Source organism: Candoia aspera, chromosome 1 (genome assembly GCF_035149785.1).
Source record: "Candoia aspera isolate rCanAsp1 chromosome 1, rCanAsp1.hap2, whole genome shotgun sequence".
NCBI classification, from domain to species: Eukaryota; Metazoa; Chordata; class Lepidosauria; order Squamata; family Boidae; genus Candoia; species Candoia aspera.
Window position 1 is genome coordinate 251,503,945 of NC_086153.1, and position 20,117 is coordinate 251,524,061.

A 20,117-nucleotide genomic window follows, 5' to 3' on the forward strand; every position below is an offset into this window, starting at 1 on the left:
TAGCCCACCATCAATGTAATCAATTGGTATGATATCCTTGTGATTATGGCATAGGTACATAAATTTTCAGAGGTAAAATTCCACTGTCAATTGATAACCCTAATCCTAACCCATTTGGTGGGGGAAAAACACAAGACAACTGAAATAAGAGGATGTAATCGATTGGTGCACAAAACTCACTGGCAGGTGAAAACGTTATGGAGGGCAAAAAGAGAACAAGAACCTAAAACTCTTTCCATAACAACCTATGCATTTTTGTTCTCTCAAATTCTTATCAATGCCTAGTTTATGGCTTTTAAAAGTAGTAATACCTTCCAGAGAAGGGAAGGTTCAGCCAGATCTTCATTTTCCACAACTAATTCATTAGGAATTCCATAGAAATTCCATTTGTTGTTAAATTGCAATCCTAACCATATCTTTTTGGAAATGTACCACTGAATTCCGAGAAATGTAGTTCTCAGTTCATCTTCTCCAAACCTGTGTCCTCAAAACATAAAAGGTATCACCTCTCATAATTCCCAGCCAGTGGAGGGAGGGGGGAAGCTGTGTTTAGCTAACAGCACCGCCATGAATGGTTCCTTTGCTGTCAGATCTTTAAGTATAGAAAATTAACTCTCTTTTTTTAAATAACATGGGATACCCTTGGAAACAACCATAATGAAATCAGAGTTGTTAATCATCAGTTACTTTGGCATGAGGCCATTATGTGATGGCTAGCCAGGAGGCCTCTTTTTATTGTTCTTTTTAACGTATAGATCTTTTGAGAAAGATTCAGGTTTAGCCTAGAGTAGTAAAGAAATTCAGTCTCCTGAGAACTGGAAAGGAATCAGGTTTAGCTGAATGTGAAAAAATTTACTAGTGCCTGGTTAAAAGCTTTACAGCTGAATTAATGAGTAACCTGCACTTTAATTAGCGAGTTGGTGCTCTCCTACTGTGTTACAGTTTTTCTTTGGCTACTATAAAGGTCTCCACACTGTTTTAACATAGTTACAGCTTGAACATGCCCGTGGTTTTAGGGAGTCTCCTTTTACTTACACTTGGAGCAATTTACCTTCAAAAAGCAAGCTCTCCAACAATGGCTCTCCAACAAGGTAGGGTTCCAGTTTTGTATCTATTGCTAATCATTTTCAGAAGGTAAAAATAGTGATATTGATATTGGGCCAAGTAAACATTATGGTCACTTCTTTCAGTGACTTCATTGATCAGCAACTCTCTCTTATTTCAGCTGTAGCCAGGAGTAGGAAAAAGGGAGACTCATACATCTGCTGTGCACAAAGTCAGGCCTTTTCGTTGTTAGCCCTGTTAGCCCCGGGGGCCAAAATTGGGTGCCAAAACTGAGACTGGACTGAGATGCTGTCATTCAGTCCTATGGGAATTCAATCCCATTCAACCATAAGGGAGATTCCTGGGGCAACTAATTCAGGTGATTTTGTGCAAAATGCAACCACCCCTATTATTTTCAGAGAGGCTTATATGACTACTTTTTACTCAAAATACCCCAGTGTGGTGTAGTGGTTAAGGTGCTGGAGTAGAACTGGGAAAGGAGATCTTATAGTCCTCCCGCAACCATGCAAGCTCACTGAAAGATGTTGGGCCACTTATTCTTCTCAGCTCGTCCTATGCCAAAGAGTTGTGGTTGTGAGAAAAAAAAAAGGGGGGGGGGAAGGAATGCAATGTATGCTGTCTTTTGCCTCTGGAAGAAAGGCAGGATATACATCTAACAAACAAAAGACTAAGCTATAGATCTTGTATGGGAAGCAACAGTGACACATCACCTTAAAAAAATAATTTTGTGGTATGAGTTTTTGAGGATTAGATCATATTTCATTATGATTCTGGGAGCAGGTCATTCAGGGAACTTTTATATGAAAGCACTAACTTTTGTATGAGAAGATGGAGAGGGTTACCACCAATTATGTCCCTCTGCCCATGGAAAGCTCTTTGGTTCTAGCAGAGAATTTGGTACATGGAATATAGGGAAGGCCATTTTGGTTGATTTCTTTTCCTTCAAAATCTGATTCAGGGTGTTGGAAAACTTCGGACAGTGTAGAATAATTTCCCTCCTCTTTTAATTTATAAATTCCTCTTCTGGAACAAAGAACATTCCACAATTAGGTGGACATATCTGGATACAAATTTACAACCTGTTATTCTGCATTTCCATATTGATGGATCAGTTTATTTTGAAGATTCAGGGAGAAACCAAAACCATACAGGGAACTGATACCTAGATACTCAATAAATGTAAGATAAAATTTGGAATTATTTTGTATTTTACCTTTAGTAGTCACTGCTATATGGTCTGAGGATGTAACACCTTCCACAGAATGTTAAATTTTGTTACTAAATGTATATATGTCCATGTGAATAATAAAGAATTGACATTCAGTACGATAATAAGCTTAGTCTTTATGATTGTTTTGCATTATGGCATGCATAAAGTTAGTCTGGCTGAATTTCAAATTAAGCTATATGTATTTAGAACTGAGCACATACAGATACTATTTCGTTTATTAAGAAATAACATAATTTAAGCTGGTCTACAGAATTCTACAGAATGAAGAATATTCTTTCTGTTTTTGTTATTTATCTGAATCTTTCCTATTGCATTAAGAATAATACGATTAAAATACACTTCATTATTAAATAATATTTAGATAACTTCAACTATTTTGGGACAATTTAAATTTAGACATGATAAGTAGATGAATTAGTAGCAAAGGTTACTCTTTTCTACACTGCCTCCTTTCTATGCTTTTCAGGTTCAAAATGTGGGCAGAAAGTCTATGGAACTGATCCATGGAGCTTTTATAGCTATCTCTCTCGGATTGTTGGTGGAAGCCAAGTACAACAAGGATCACATCCATGGCAGGTAAGCATACTTCCTCCCCCTCCCTGCCACACAAAAAAAGGCTTATAGTTCAAGCCAGTTTTAGATTTAAAGCCTATCACATTAATAAGAAAAATTAGGTTACCGCATATATTTGATCTTTTCTGTACAGATGCTTTTGCTGAACAGCATGTTGCTCTCTGCAAGAGTGATGGAGCAAAGAGTGAACAATGGCCATTCTCTTTTGGTGGCCAACATAATTTTGTCATTAATTCTGTTGTCTGTATTATGAGAAACTGAGATAGGCATACTCATTTGGAAAATCAAATCTTATTCTTAAAACTCATAGGTAATGCCAGATAAGAGAACAATGCTTTTGCTTCCCCCTGCACAATTTTTACTGGCCATCTATGGTTACTTGAAGGAAAGGCATTGTTCAGATATAATCACAAAATATTATTATAAAAGATTTAGGGTGGGAGTGTTAAAATAAATGCCTAATTACTTTTCTTTCTGTAACCAACCTTTTCCTCACCCAAAATGTATTTTGTCACTTCTAAGCCTCTAGGAACACCACACAATGCAATAAACTATATCTGTTCTGATTGGCAGAAACTCTTCAGGCATTTTTACCCACCGACCCACCCACAATATGCTCCACTATGATCTGCCCCCTTGGATTTTTCCTCCCAAGTGCTGCTACTGCAACTATTGACATTCAAGTTGAGGAAGGAAAGGAATGTGGTAAAGGATATGTTAAAGAATTATAGTGATAATAATTCCACATGAAGAAAACCATTTAGATATTGACAGTATTAGGCCAATTTTGACAGTATCTGAACATTCATGATCCTGTGAATGTTACCAGTCAATGGATGAAAGATGGCTATTAGCATCCACTTCTATTTCATATTATGTGAAGCAGAGGCTATTTTCACACATTCATGAAATTCATCTGGCGTAGTTGACTTTTACTAGTTTGGATGTTCATGATACCCTACCGTGTATTCTGCCTTCTATCGCTCTTTGTTCCTGTTGTGAGATGTACATTTCCTAAAGTGTTATGTGCTCTGTATGATGCAGGTTTCCTTGAAAAGGAGTAATCACCACTTCTGTGGAGGAACCCTTGTCTCCACTCAGTGGGTAATCACAGCAGCTCACTGTGTTGTAAGCAGGTACAAGTGGCAATTCCCTGGAAGGCTATGATTTCAGATTGTCATTTTATTTTATAAATCATTTCATAGACTTTTGATTTGCTTTCTCTATAAATGTAGCTAACAAATTACCCAGAGAGATCAAACATTTAAGCACCAGTGTGTAACAGGCAAAACGCTGCCTGCCCCCATCGCCCCCAGTGTCCTAGGTGTACAGGAAGGCTCTGGCAGGTGCTGGGGGCACTTTACAGTTTTTAATTAGTTAAGACAGTGCCATAGAGCTGTGCTTAGTTTTATGATAATTTAATATTATTACTTTTTATATTATTGTATTGTGGATTTTTTTCTTGTCCACTACTGAAAGTCACATTCTTGTCATAGTTTAAATAAATAAATTAAAAAGAGATAAATAAAATCTCTGCATAAAAGAGGATTATTTATTTATTTAGCTTTGAAAAACCCAACTTCAGTTTTTCCCAGTTATAACGCTCCACTGTTCTGTAGATCGCTGCTCGGTTTGCTGACTGTCACTGCTGGAGAACATGATTTGAGTCTGAAAGATGAGGAAGAGCAGACCCTTCACGTAAAAGACATAATCAGGCACCCAAAATTTAATACAAAGAAGCCAATGGATTATGACATTGCCCTTCTAAAAGTGAATGGTCACTTCAAATATGGTAATATCATAGTTTAACGTGATGATAATGTCTATGTGTGTATGTGCATGTGTGTATGTCTGAGCCATCATAAAAATAATTGTGCTCAAAGGGAAATAATTTACTGTACAGTCAAACAGTACTCCGTATATAAAGTCTAGGGACATGGTAGGTTGTGACAGCAATCAGTGCCTTTACACAGCTTTCTTCCCAGGAAATCTCATGACTATGTTCCACAAGCACGGTGTGGACTGCACACATTCTTTTCCTACTCTGCCTTCACCACCCACAGTGCAGCTGTGAATAGTGCACCATGTTAATTGCTCTCTGGACAGGGAAAGATGTGGGTGATTTAGAGGCAATAGACTAAGTGTTGATGACGAGCACCCACATTCCTGAGGGCAAGTTAAGACCCTGTGCCTGTGCCTGGCACCTCACTTTTGTGTATCATTAGATGATCATATAGAACCAGGTACTTTTATACAACTCCAACTGTGGATGGAAAGAGGACAATGAATTTAAAACTTTGAGTGTAACAGGTGAGAAACACAGACATTTAATATTGGATTTCATTTCGATGTCTGCTTTGGCACAGAACTGTGCTTCCATTTCATTGTGTTCAGTTAGGGTATTCCTTTGATTAAGTTTTGTAGAAATCATTTTCTATACTGGGCCTCTTGATGTATATATATCACAAGGTGTATGAAATCACTATTGAGACATAAGCCATATTAACATTATTCCTTCAAATATGTAACAAGAACTTTGATCTGTCTTAACATTAGGTTCAGCAGTATGGCCAGCATGTCTTCCTGGTCCACATGAAAAATTTGATCCAGGATTTATATGTGTCACTTGTGGTTGGGGTCGTTTAAGAGAAAGTAAGGAAATGGTATTACATTTGAGTTCCATGTTTCAAAAGGAGTTATTAAATGTACATTTATGCATGTGTGTTATCTTCTCTCTCTCTCTCCCCCTCTCTCTGGATGGGAGGCCAAGATGGGAGGCAAACAATGAAAGTGAATAATACTGAAATGGAAGAGTGGGAAGTGGGGAAGTGACAATAAACACAGCCTTGGTTCTAGTGCATGTTACTAAAGTGACATTTCCATGAATATAAGCAAATAGTAGATATTCCTGTAAAGATATATTCGGAAGCATCTGCTTATTCCTCTGCTGTTTAATTTAAGAAAATGACTGCATAATAGTGTTTATCCCAGGATGTTCAATGATGTCACATATTTCAAAATCCAGTTCTATTTCATCTAGGGCTCGAAATTCTACTTTGGGTAGTGATCATATTTAACAGTTGGTTGGAAAACTGTTGGCTTCACACTGTTCAACATCATTTCAACTCATGATGTGGTTTTGTGGCAGAATACACATTTTAGCACTCTGAGGGCTGGTGGTCCAGTCCCTGGAAGCTCCAGTTTTTTTTTTAAAAAAGGATCAGGCACTCAAAGACCTCTGCCCGAGTCCCTGGACCCCTTTTTCCAGCTAGAGTGAACAGTCCTGAGCTTGACAGCTGGACAATATGACAGGCTGTAGTGCAATTTCCTGGCTTTTGTTTTGTTTTGTTTTCAGATGGCATCCTTCCTGAAGTTCTGCATGAAGTGAGATTGCCCATCTTAGACCAGGCTGAATGTTCCAGAGTCTTGTCAACTCTAAAGAAACCTATTCGAAGCCACACTATAATGTGTGCTGGATTTCCAGATGGAGGAAAAGATGCTTGCCAGGTTGGTAGATTGAATGTATAGGTTTATTAAGGGGAATATTACAATGATGATATTGTTGGTGATGGTGATGATACACAATATTATAGAAAAATACAGTACGACTATAGTAGTCTTAGCTCCAGTTTTGTGACTTTTAGAAAAATTCCCAAGGGAATTTTTAGGAGGAAAAGCCATGGCTTGGTAATAAAGGTTCTCAGGTTTGTTCCCAGGTGTATCCAGGTGGGAAGTTCAGAAAAAGACTCTTGGAGTAGCCACTGAAGAACTAGTGCCACTGAATATGTTGTCAGTCCTGAGCTAGAAAAATCAGATATCTGACTTGGTAGAAGGTAGCTTTTCAGATTGCTTTATTAGGATGCTAAGAAATTTGGTAAGGAATGTAAATAAAAAATAAATGGCCACTGTGGGTGCATGGCCATTCTAGTCTATTGCAGCAGAAATGATGATAATGTTTCCATGACTCAGTTGTTTTCAGTTTCATGCGGTCATAGTCGCTTGATGGTAGCTATTGTAGCCAGTCATTTTCAGTCTTTCTGCCTTCTGGGAATAGTGGGAGCTACAGAGCAATACTTGTACATGTGCTATGAAAGTCCAGCACAAGATAAAATATTTGGGGGAGTAGGTAAAGATGCTCCACCTTTATTTAGAGATCATCATTTATGCTCATAATAGCAAACTTGCCAGCCTATTTAAGGCAATAATACTATAGCACATCTAGAGTTTATAGGGCAAAGGGTGTCCAGAACAAATGTAAATTACAGCTTCAAATTACTGAAATTCAGATTACCATAGGCTAAGCTAGAGAAAGCTTTGCAGCTGGGATGTTGGTAGAACTCAGGAGCAGTGGTGGCTAATGGTGGAGTCATGCATATTAAAGGGATGATATATAGTATGCATTTTCTGATGAACAGAGAAGCATCCTTGAACAATTAAGAGAGAATATGTTCCTCAAGCCATAGGTTTATTGGCCAGTCCTACACATTACTACAGAATCTCAGTTCCAATTCCAGTCCCTACAGGACTCATTATTCAAGCAGCCTATTGATCAGTGAGATCCCAATAGCTGAGCAATCTTCCTTACTTCACAGTACTGCAATTCTTGTTGCAAACTTGGTGAAGGAATCAAAGGAGTTAATTCACTGATAAGAGTGGGCAGTGATGTTTTCACACCTCAGCTGGATCTCAGTGGTTTCCTCTCTCTTGCCAAGGTCAACTTTTTGGTGGAATCTTTCAAACATCAGCTCCTGCCTTCCTCTATTCCTTAGGCACTGCAACTTTGCCTCATTTAAGGCACTCTGTGGCACAGCTGGCATCTCTGTCCCCACGAGATTGCAAAGAAGAGGGTGTGCTTAAGATCCAATAAGTAAAGAAGTCCATGTGCTGTTTGAGATATGTTTCCTTTTGGAAAAGCCTTTTCTTTCTCCTGCAGGGGGATTCTGGAGGCTCACTTGTGTGCCAACGTGATCATGGTTCTTGGACCCTGATTGGAGTGACTTCATGGGGCATAGGATGTGCTCGAAGCTGGGTACATAATCTGAAAAGAAAGTATGAGAAAAGAGGAACTCCAGGAGTTTTTACAGATCTGACCAAGGTGCTCCCTTGGATTCAGCAGCATATAGATGCCGGTAGTAACAAAATACCACAAATACTGTGATTTATGTTATTATTAATATCAATTAGTATGTCACTGATAATAGTGTTTTACCTGATTAGAATTTATGACCTGTATTAAAAGTGGAAACTAACTCCCCTTCCAAAACTAATCCCCCCCCAACAACTTGCGTTTAGCCAGTTTTTGTTTACTTTTGGGGAGAACCTTTTTCATCACTTGTTGGCCTTGTGGGGTAAACCAGATAGGAATCACAACCAGATGAGCTAATTCTACTTTACTGAACTTGAATCTTGCAAGTCTGAAAGTACAATCTTCCCCCCTGCCTCCCCTTACAGCCCAAGAAACTAGGGAGAGTCCCTTCTGAGCCTCTTGCCCTGCCCATTATCCAGCTGTGGGCTATGGCCTCTTACCTGACTGTTCTCTAGTCAGTGTCTCCAGGCCCAGTCTCCCAAGGTCTTTCCCACATACCATCACATCACTTGACAAACATGTTGAAAGTTGGTGCCTAGTTCTATGTTACGTTGTAATGCTTTATGTTATGTTATTTTTACTACGTTATAAAGTCAGACTACACCTGGCTTTATATGAGCAGAGTTCAGTTCATAAACCAGGCCAATTCCTTGCTCTGCTTTCCCCGCTTTACTCAGATGTGTACCATAAGGTATCAGACTTTCTTTCATCACTTTAGGCCAAATTTGGGGGAAAGTTCAATGCAGGGAGAAAGTTTTCTTTTAATAATGTGCAATTAGAAGGCCTGTGGCTTTCTGGAAGTCACTGAACTACAGCTCTCAGAAACTCCAGCTACTATGGCTTTTGGTGAGGGACGACGACAGTTGTAGTTCAGCGACACGCAGAAAGCCACTAGTTCCCTAATAGTGAACTAGTGAATGCCATTCCCTTGGTAGGCACTGACAGAACTGGCAATATTCATTTCAGCGCATGGACACTGGGTGAGAAGAGAGAAGCCAGAATGACGGGTGTGGTGTACGTGTAACATTTTTCATTTTGCAAAGTATATGTAACACGAAATGGTTCCCAGCTTGTTCTCCTAATCTCTTTTTTTAGGGGGCTGGTTGTGCATTATGGGAGGGTAATGTGGCAGGACCTTTGTTAGTGGTGGCTGAAGGCAGTATACAACTAAAGCCTGCACTGTTACACATGTCATTGGTTTGATTTTACTGCTTTATAGTAATATCCATATTCAGCTTCAAACTGTGCCAGGACAATATTTGTATTCCATTAGAATATAGATATCTGTTTTAATAGAGAGAGAGAGACTTGGGCCCAAAGAAAGCTACATTTTGCTGCTGCAAATTCACTGTGCCATTTCTGATTTGTTGTAAAAATGAAAAGTTTGTAGCTAATCAATTTCATTCATTCCTTTTAATTAGATGTCAAAATGAAAAGTTCTATGGGTGAGTATAGAGTTCCAATAAGATCTTTCTGAACTTGAATATTCCTGATAAGTTCCATCTTTTATGTCAGCTTAATGCTTACTTTTGATAGTATTTCAGTCAGTGCAAAATTAGCATGTGAAAATTAGTTTTTTTCATATTTATATGGTTTTTCAATTCAAGCTTTTTTTAAGCAACTGATATTCCATCTTCATATTAATGTCTGAATATATTTAAATAACATTTAAAGTTAATATATTTAGATAACATTTAAATGTGCAGTTCTTGAAATAAGGTAGGAGGAACAAAGATGTACTTCAAGAGTGCATACAGCTGTTTTTGAAGTTTAGTTCTTCAAAATGGCATCACTCTTCATGGCTGTTGTGCTGGTTAATTCGTCAATACCTGGTGCACAGTCTGATGCGGTAAGGAATTTCAGTGGAAGATCTTTGCCATTACTTGAAATTAATGTTAAGAATTGGCATTATCTCTGAACTCATGTCTTCACTGCCTTTATTTTATAGATTGGTCAGTGAAACAGTCTTTAAATATAGGAGCTATGTTGTCTTATTTGGACCCCAAAGCAACTTTTAAGCTATGAAACAAAGGCAACATTAGATGAAACAAGTCCATAATTATTGGAGCTAAGCAGCTTTCCAGAAAATTGAATTTTACCCAAAGCATGGTTATATTTTTATTTTTTGTCATCCCATTTGACAAGCATTGTATTAGGGCATCCCGGGTGACAAGCAGCCTCTTGTCTTCCCTCTGGTAATTTGCAAGGAATAATACAGAAGGGTTGTAGCTGTGTAGCAGAATTTATCTCTTCTGTGCAGACTCAGTTCCTGCAAAGGTTCTTCAAACTTCTTTGAAAACCCTGGAGAACTGCAAAACCCTGTGTGTGAGCATTTTTGATTTCCCTCATAGATGCTTTAAATTCACATAGTCACTTTCTCATCTTAAGTAATACAGAAATGTTACTCCCTGCTTGCAACATGCTATTTTTTAACAGTAAGATTTTACTCTTAAAATGTGAAAAAAGGTGTTTTCTCTGGACTTCTATGATGTATCTTTATTTTTGAGGAAGTAAAAATACAAAGTAAGCATAAGCTTAATGAACCAAAGTAAGCAAAAGTGTGGAAAAAATCTACCAGATGTGCTGGATGTCAACTTTCAGAATACCTAGCAATGATTGTGCTGGCTTGAGGGCAGCAAGTTGGGGAAAACCAATAATTATTCAGTTTAGTTCTGGTATTCCACAATAACATATTATATATTCACAACACAGCATCCTGTAACATTCGAGATGGTGAACTTTCTGGCAGTGAAGGAAAATTGCTTTTTCCTGAATTCCCCAAGCATTTTTATCAGGATAATCAGTAAGTAGTTGAAATTCATTTCTTTGTCGTTCTCTAGACCCAATTACCCTGGATTGTTGTATAAAGCCCTTCTCAATCCATACTCTGTTGCAGCAGAGTTATGTGTTATACTTAACTGGAATTCTTCAATTATGTAAACACTGACAGAGTGACAAAATGTGCAAGATGAAAAGTATGATTTGATCCATACAATGCCTTTAAGGGCATTTTCTCATGGTCATACTGATCGGCATGCCTCTCATCCTTAATTTGGCAGGAAAGTATGCCAGAATAATTTCTGGTGCCTGAAACACAAGCCATTTTCTGCCGCAGAATATATGCCACAGGAAATTGGTACTGTCCTTACAGATTTAATGCAGGGCAAGTAAAGGAAAATGAATAACGGAGTCCCGTAGCTTCACTTCCCCTCCAGCTGAACACTACCTGCTAGTGGGAAAAACTTCTATCAACTGCTTCCTTAACCTAGGGTGGTGCTGGGGTTGTGGAAGAAGTGAGGTTTGAAAGATCGGTAGACAAATTTGTTCAAATTTGCTCTGTCTTCATGCAAGTCTTTTGCATGGGTTTGTTCAAAGGAGCCCAACTATCAGTTACTTCCAAACTCCTTTGGCAACATGAAGATACGTCTTTTGAAGATGGTTAATGAAGCATTTTCAGGCTATAGTTAGCAAGAAGTGAGGATGATCCCTAGACTTTAATGTGGTTTGTTTGTGTTAAGTGAACCCAGATATTGTGATTTGTAAATAATGGGCTTGAGATTATGCAAACCAAGCTGATTGGGGTTTATCTACTAAATCATGATTAAGCAAACATGGTTTAACATAAGTAAAGTATATTTACTTGTGAGATAGGCGGTGACTAAATTTGAAGTGTAAATAAACAAATGAAAATATTTGCATACAGAGTTATTCGGCAAATAAAGCAAGCAATGAACCTTCTTTTTAAAATCTATTATGTGCTTATGATTTCTGTTATCTTAGGTAGTACCAGACACTCAAAGTACACATACTGTAGGGTTTTTTAACTATAAAATTGTAAATACATCCTTTCATACTTTATGCACATTCTACAACATATTCACCTTATCTTTAATTAGACTGTGAAATTCCTCTTAAGGCTGTTTTAATTAAGTTTTTTGCAAGCATATCTAAAACCTCACTGGGTTTCTTTAGAGATCTTAAATAATTGTGTGTGTGTGTGTGGAGGGGGGTTATGTGTATTTAATGTGGATTTCAATATATTCATGGGGGGTGAGAAACAAAATTCCTTTTTGTTTTATCTATGGTATTGTGCACCTGTGCTTAATTAATTGATTGTCAACTAGAAATCACTCCATGATTTCTCAATCTAGGCTCTGCGTTTGGACTTTATTTGTTCCAGAAGGGAGGCATATAGTGTTGAATTTTTCCCGCTTTGATGTGGAGCCAGATACATTCTGTGACTATGATTCCTTGTCAGTGATTTCTATGGATGATAGGCTCATTGGTAAGTTTCTTCTTCAAAGGGTATTACCACAAGCTCACTTCTTATTAAAAACAGAAGATTCTGCTATTGCTGACAAATTGCATATGATTTCCTTGACCATCAAAACAACCCACCACTCAACAGTCAGCATTCCTTGACACTTCATTGAACTGAGCGACCACCCACCACCTACAAAGAAAATTTAACTCTGGGGGTTTTATGGCATTTGTGTTTCATTTGTGTTGTTGTGTTTTTTAATTTATTTATTTTCTATCCTGCCTTTATTATTTTTATAAATAACTCAAGGTGGGGAACATCCCTAATACCCCTTCCTCTCCCGATTTTCCCCACAACAGCAACCCTGTGAGGTGAGTTGGGCTGAGAGAGAGTGACTGGCCCAAGGTCACCCAGCCGACTTTCATGCCTAAGGCGGGACTAGAACTCACAGACTCCCAGTTTCTAGCCTGTTGCCTTAACCACTAGACCAAACTGGCTCTCATATGTTTCATTTGTGACCCTATCTTCATTTCTACATCTATGCCTTTTAGGGAAATTCTGTGGAATGGACCTTCCACTACCAATTTTGATTGGTTCAAACAGTGTAAGACTGAAATTTGTCTCAGATAATAAGGAAGAAGGAACTGGATTTGCCATGACATATCAAGCTGTTAAGCCAGCTAGTCTTCTAGGTAAATATTAATATTCTCAATCAATCCATTGTGCATGTTACGATTATTCTTGATTTGAGATGCTGTATAGTCAATATAAGAATACTTTATGAAGAATAGAATGGCATTTCAGAGCCCCACCCACCCTGCATCCCTCACTCCCTCCCAAAACATAAATGTAGTCTTTATGATTCCATACCCTATACTTCATGCAGAAGTACCATTACCAACTTCCTTGAGGGGTAACTTAAGCTAGCAGAAGACGGGATGGAATTGAGACATAAGTTGCCTTTATATACAATAAGAAGTTAACACTCCAGAACTAAGCAGTTGTATAGTTACTAATACAATGAATCAATCTACATCATCTTTAGAACTGGCCATTCTTACCAGAAGCAAGGCCAAACTATCTATTCACTATTCATATATCTTCTTGGACCATATTTAGTAGTGTTCAAAACCATTTTCATTCATTATCTAAGCAATACTTGTTTCCCTATAATGGGAATTGTATACAAAGAGTTATATTTAATTTTCACGTCCAACATATCAAAATATATAGGCATGTATTTCATAGTGTGATAGGTCAACATAACCTTTTAAATGTTTGAAACAGGTTATTTATTTTGATTCAGTGCAATTTCGGTTTCTTTTTAGATTCTGGATGTGGATCTCTAGCAGTTCTCTTTGAAGAAGGAACAGTGCAAAGCATGCACTATCCTGAAGCATATAATAACCTGGCAGAATGTCAATGGATTGTTCATGCTCCAGAAAATCATGTCATCAAGGTATAAGTCAAATGCATAAAATGTTTCTTTGGATCAAAATTTATGTATGTTTAATTTGGTTCAAATGTTCAAAGTGGTACAACCTTCTACTGCCACTTTTTCTGTTCATGAACATTGAATATATATATATATATATATATATTTACTTTGTATTTTTATTAGATTTTTTTAATCCAACATTTTTAGTATCAAGCCTGACTACCTTGCCTGGCTTTTGTCCCATGTCCCAGTCATTCTGATTATATCTCATAAAAGTAGATGAGATTTAAATCTGTTTATTTCTTTATCAATCTTGATCACTGAAGTTTTAAAACTTCTGAAAACTTTGAGCCACATGAGGATACTGCTACTCTCATTTTGAGATTTGCCAATATATTAAAATGCAATCAACTAAACTCTGGATCTTTTTTGAGTTAAATATTTGTATAATGCAAATTTTAATATTTACATTTAAGGATGTGCAACCCCATATTCTGCACATTTTCTTGGAAAGAGGATAGCAGCATTTGCCTGTGTTTTGTTACAATGAAGAAGTTTTTCTTAAGGGCCAAGGGTAGGACAATGGCTTAACTGTTTGGTAACAGTAAGATCTGTAAGAATAAGAAAAGAAAAAAGTATTTATTTGAAACCAAATTGTTTTGGATGAATTTCAGTTCTTTTCTGTTTTTATTTTTCTGAAGCTCACATATGGACATTTTGAACTGGAAGAAAATGAAGACTGCACTTATGACTCAGTGACTGTCTATGAAAATGTTGCAAAAGAGAATGAAATAGGTTTGTTAAACTCCTATCTGAATTGTGGGGTTGATTCAGATCTGATGGTTCTTATGTATGTGCAGAAAGGGCCTAAATAAAGAATGTTGGTATAGATGACTGGCTTTACAGGTATCAGCTGCAAGGAACTAGAGAGGAAGTGGAAAGTGAAGGCCAAAGTGGTCCCAGTGGTGGTAGGGGCACTTGGGGCTGTGACCCCCAAGCTGGGAGAGTGGCTCCAACAGATCCCAGGAACAAAATCAGAGCTCTCTGTCCAGAAGAGTGCAGTGTTAGGAACAGCCAAGATACTGTGCAGAACCCTCAAATTCCCAGGCCTCTGGTAGAGGACCTGAGGTTGAGGAAGACACAGGATGTGATAAACTTTGATACTGGAGTTACGGATTATTCCACTGTTCCATGATTTCTTTGGAATTCAACATCAGAAAAATAAGAAAGATACAGAAATTGTGCCTGCGTGCATACATTTAGACAATATAAGTTACCTGTCCCTTTTCCCCAAATGCAAAGGTTAAAATCAAGATAATTATTACTTAGAGTTAGGTATGCCCTTAGGTAATGCCTGCAGTTTTACAAGTGTTAGGAGGGGTGAAAACATTGAAAGAAAAGAGCATAGTCCACCAAAGGTGCTTGCAGAAACTCACATGCATGGCTTGAGATGTGTATTGCAATATCAGAGGGGCTTCTCCTCTGCCTTTGCCAAGCTGGAATGGAGCCTCTTATCAGCTGAAGGCTTTGTTCAACAAAGTATGTGGGACCTTCCTCACGTCACATTAAAAAAACAGACAGACTGCCGTCATACCTTGTTTCAGCATAGTTTGCACTACTTGGTTAACCATGTACATCTGATTAATACTAGTATTCATTAAAGTTATATTGTTTTAATTAAATATTATAAGATAACAAACTTCTTGTATATTTTTATGAAAAGATAGATGAAACAACTTACCATTAGACAAGGCAAGAGAACCACATTTTCCAAACAATTCAGTAAAGTCCATAAAGTCTAACACTAAGTTATTGGCAGTTTCAAAAACGTTGACATTGTGTGGAGCAAGTAACCAAGCAAAACCTGCCACACAAACATGCAACCACGAACAGCAGTTGTTGTGTCCTCCATATGTAGAATGTTCAGTACACTGAGAATGCCAACATGAAGATACTGTGTTGATTTTAGTATTTTCTTTTTTAAAAAGTTGTAATTTGTTGTTATGGATCTTACCAGTCATTCATTCATTCATTCATTTTCTTAGCTCGATCATGTGGATTTGCTGTCCCAGCACCAGTTTTGAGTTCCTCTAACACCATGCTTATCCAGTTTCATTCTGATGAAACAGAGACCTACAGTGGCTTCAAAGCTGTATTTGTGTTCATTGATGTTGCAGGTAAAGAAAAGTGTGTGTGTGTGTGTCTTAGTTCTGCGTACATATGCATAATACATTTTGTCCATTGCCGTATGTTGTTTATGGCAGCAAACTGCTTCCAAGTTGCTAGAGATTTCAGCGGATCATTAATACATTTTTTGTTCTAACAAATCAAGCCATATGCATAATCCATATTTTAATAACATTTATCCTGCTTTCTTAATGTAGTGTTTGAATCAGTGAAGTGAGACAAATTTTCCAGCCTTAGAGGCTATCCAGAATAGTCCAGAATACAATCACCCAGTTGTCACTACTGCAATTTATTACTAATGTGGACAGGATTTATATCACCACAACCATGTCTAGGTGATGTTACAAAATTGTTACCATGGATAGCCTCTTTGCCTCAGGTCACATTCAGAAATCAGTCCCTGGTATATCCAGATAGGGTGGAAAATCTAGAGAGCCTGTCAATTATTGCTGACAGAACTGGCCTAGATGGTCCACTGATATGACTTGGTATAAGATGTTGTCTGATGTTCCTTTGTCCTGTTCCTAGTTAGCTGACCATGGTTTCCATCACTGAAAAACCAAATCCATACAAAACTGATCATAGCTATTCTTGACTGTTCTGTAGCCTTTTAAAGAACACCCTGTATTGATGCTTTTGGACCACCATATTTGAGTGTGTCTGGTATATATTATTTTATATCTTGTGCCATTTTATTTTTTAAAGTCTTTCTTTTTTAAAGTATAGTCTTTGGAATTGAGTTAAAAACAGATATGCTTAAATCAGGGATGGTTTTGCCACATCTGTTTTTGATTATATAGCCTTGGGCAAACTGTTCTTTCAATATTACTTTCCCACTTGACGGAAGTGTATTAAACTCAATAAGTGGTTTCTTTTAGCAATATTATTATCTAGCCTCTGAATTATATTCCTCAAGGTAAACTCTGATATTAGAAAATGTAAGTGTTACATTGTCATGCGCTGCCTACCTCCGAGTAACACACAGACACTGATTCCGTTGAAGCAGGCTCTGGTTTATTCGTAGTGTAGATACAGTGGTAGAAAAAAGCTGAGAGTGACAGGAGCGCACCGGTGCGGGGTTTAAATACCCCGCACCGGTCAGCGCCCCCTCACTCGCGGTTACGTCACCCCCCCTTTGTCCAACATGCTGTCTTGCCGGTAGGTGAGGGGTTGCGAGGCCCCGCTGGTGCTCCGGGATTGCCCATCATCGGTTTCCCTATTCCTCCGGTGATTGCTGTCAGCTGGGCAATCTCCGTTGCGCTAGCGCTAACAGCTTGGGTGTGCCTCGCGATCCGCTTAGCCATTGTATCTTGTTCTTTAGTCTTTGTAAGTTGATGGCTACTTATCTTGAGCCCCTTCCCGTTTCCTTGTTATTGTCATGTGTGCCATTGCGCTGATGTCTTCAGCTCAACGGCACTCATGACATACTGCCCCCTGTCCGAATAGTGCCCCCCCCCGCTTTCCGGTTTTTTACCAGGAGAGCTGTCAAAATGGTTTTATTTTCTTATTTTTTTTTTTTTGAATTTCCCGCCGGAGTGTTTTCGCCCCTCCCTTTGTTCCGCCCTCTCCCACGTGTCCCTCTAGGGTGTGTTCTTAGTGCGCATGCCCCGGTCACACCCTGGGCGTGCGCATGCTCCGGCCACACCCTGTTTGTTTGGCTCAGTTCGACGAGGAGAGAGGCGTGGCTGGTCGGGTGCTTATCAGCTCCAGGTAGGGCCCTTATTTTTATTCTAAGTGCGTCACCTTTGTTATGTGTGCTCCTGGGCATTGCCCCTAGGATGCACTGTTGACTTGATTGCCACTCCCCCGTGGGCCCGGGGCGGGGGGAGGGTGCTGGCGACCGCTTGTCACTGCCTCGTGGGCCCGGGGCGGGGGGGGTGAGTCCCGGGGGGGGGAGGTCCACCCAAGTCGCGGGCTTGGGGGGGCCCTTTCCCTTGGGGCACGGTAGGCGGGGGGGGCCGCGGGGGAGGGGTTATGCAGGTGTCGGTTTGCTAGTCTCGCTTTAGGCTTGTCGGGGTACGCCCGGTGAAAAGCCTGGGTCAGGTCAGGCGCGTTAACGTTGTGCGCCGCCACCCATTCTGGGTGGGGGAAGTGTTTCCACCTGACCAAATAGTGTAAAGTTCCCCGTTGCCTGCGGGAGTCAAGTATGTCCCTTACGTCAAAGTGATGTTGGCCGTCGATCATCACCGGTGAGGGCAGTGGCGTGCTTGGGTGCCATCGGGAGGTGGTTGCCGGTTTCAGGAGGCTGGTGTGGAATACCGGGTGGAGTCTCCGTAGGTTGTGTGGCAGGTCCAAGCGTATTGCCACTGGGTTCACTATCTGCGTGACTCGGAACGGCCCGATGTACTTAGGCCCCAGTTTTTTCGAGGGTTGGGGCGACTTTAGGAATTTGGTGGATAGGTAGACCATATCCCCCGCCTGGAACGTCGGTTGTTGGCGCCGGTGCTTGTCGGCCTGCTCTTTGTAGGCCGCCTGTGCTTCCTTCAGCGCTGCCGTGATTATTGGCCACGATTCCGCAATCTTCCGTCCCCAGTCGCTAGCGTCCACCTGGGGTTCCGGGGGTTGTGGTAGCTCCGGTATGGGGACGAAGTCGTGCCCCGAGACTACCTCGAACGGAGTTTTCCCCGTGCTCGTGTGAATGGCGTTGTTGTATGCGACTTCGGCGAACGGGAGCAGTTCGGCCCAGTCGTCTTGATGGTAGTTGGTGTATGAGCGTATGAATTGTTCTAGGGTGGCATTGAGGACCTCTGTGGCTCCGTCCATCTGGGGGTGCCAGGCCGTGGATAGGGCCTGTTGGGTCCCCGTCAGCTTTAGGAAGGCCCGCCAGAATTTAGAAGTGAATTGTGTGCCCCTGTCGGTCACCACACGTGCGGGACATCCGTGTAACCTGTACACGTGGATGAGGAAGAGTTTGGCTAGTTGTTGTGCGGACGGGACCGATGTGCAGGGGATGAAGTGGGCCTGTTTTGAAAAATAGTCTTTCACCACCCAAATGGCCGTTTTCTTCTGGCTGGGTGGGAGGTCCACTATAAAATCCATGGAGATTTCCTCCCATGGGCGGGAGGGTTCTGCCACCTGTTGTAAAAGCCCCGCGGGTTTGCCTGGTGCCCGTTTGGCTCTGGCGCACGTTGGGCAGGACGCTACGTAAGCTTTCACGTCCCGTCTTAGCGCGGGCCACCAGAATTGACGCCTTGTTAGGTGCAGGGTCTTGAGGAACCCAAAGTGTCCTGCTTGCTTGGTGTCGTGGGATCTATGCAAGATCGCTTGGCGTTGCGAGTCCGGGACATAGATTCTGCCTTCCCCCCATGCCAGGTCCTGTGCCATCGTTACCTTGTCGGGGTTTGCCAGGAACCAGGGGTCGGTTTTGAGGGCGGCGGCGAGGTCCGTGCGTATCCCCCCTGGTAGTTGCGGTTGGCGTCGTCTGGTCACAGGTTGTCCCGCCGTCGGCTGCGCCGTAGAGTCGAGCTGCCTCCGAGTGCCGCTCCGGGTGGTCACGGCCATCCCCAGTTGAGAAGCGGATAGGACCGTCCCAATGGTGTCTGGGGCGGGCTCTTCGTCTTGGGGCAGTCGGGAAAGGGCGTCAGCCAGGAAGTTCTTTTTTCCCGGCATGAACTTCAGCTGGAAGTTGAAGCGGCTGAAGAATTGGGCCCATCGGACCTGTTTTGGGCTGAGGCGTCTGGGCGTTCGGAGGGCCTCGAGGTTCCGGTGGTCGGTCCAGACCTCGAATGGTTGGGCCGCTCCTTTGAGTAGGTGTCTCCATGTTTCCAGCGCCGATTTTACCGCGAAGGCTTCCTTCTCCCAGACGTGCCATCGCCTTTCTGTCTTGGAGAATTTCCTCGACAGGTAGGCGCATGGTTTCAGGAGTCCTGTGGGGTCCTTTTGGAGTAGGATGGCCCCCAGGGAGAAGTCTGAGGCGTCGGCTTGGACCACGAACGGCCGTTCTGGGTCCGGGTGCGCGAGGATTGGCTCTGTGGTGAACAGCGCTTTCAAATTATTGAATGCGGTCTGGCACGCAGGAGTCCAATTCAATACTGTGCCCGGGTTCTTGGCGCGTCGGGTGTCCCCCACCCCTTTGGTTTTGAGGAGGTCCGTTAGGGGGAGGGCTATCTCTGCGAACCCCCGGGCGAATGATCTGTAAAAATTCGCGACGCCGAGGAAGCTCTGGAGTTGGCGTCTGTTGCAGGGGCGTTCCCAGTTCAGCACCGCCTCGACTTTTGCGGGGTCCATTTCTATGCCGTCTCCGGAGATTCGGTACCCCAGGTAGTCTAGGCGCGCT

The 20,117-nt window shown here is 41.1% G+C and overlaps 1 protein-coding gene across 1 annotated transcript in view; it reads left to right on the forward strand.

The window, feature by feature from the left end:
• Positions 1 to 987: 987 nt before the first annotated feature.
• The window catches only part of OVCH2 (ovochymase 2), a 31,702-nt gene continuing 12,572 nt past the window's right edge, over positions 988 to 20,117 (forward strand). The window contains exons 1-14 of the mRNA XM_063289491.1: positions 988 to 1,091; positions 2,763 to 2,872; positions 3,914 to 4,005; positions 4,489 to 4,661; positions 5,426 to 5,521; positions 6,225 to 6,376; positions 7,803 to 7,998; positions 9,377 to 9,400; positions 10,668 to 10,758; positions 12,107 to 12,240; positions 12,768 to 12,908; positions 13,545 to 13,675; positions 14,356 to 14,449; positions 15,700 to 15,831. Coding sequence (XP_063145561.1) covers positions 1,001 to 1,091; positions 2,763 to 2,872; positions 3,914 to 4,005; positions 4,489 to 4,661; positions 5,426 to 5,521; positions 6,225 to 6,376; positions 7,803 to 7,998; positions 9,377 to 9,400; positions 10,668 to 10,758; positions 12,107 to 12,240; positions 12,768 to 12,908; positions 13,545 to 13,675; positions 14,356 to 14,449; positions 15,700 to 15,831 — 1,657 coding nt within the window. The 5' untranslated portion in view covers positions 988 to 1,000. The remainder of the gene's footprint in view (positions 1,092 to 2,762; positions 2,873 to 3,913; positions 4,006 to 4,488; positions 4,662 to 5,425; positions 5,522 to 6,224; positions 6,377 to 7,802; positions 7,999 to 9,376; positions 9,401 to 10,667; positions 10,759 to 12,106; positions 12,241 to 12,767; positions 12,909 to 13,544; positions 13,676 to 14,355; positions 14,450 to 15,699; positions 15,832 to 20,117) is intronic.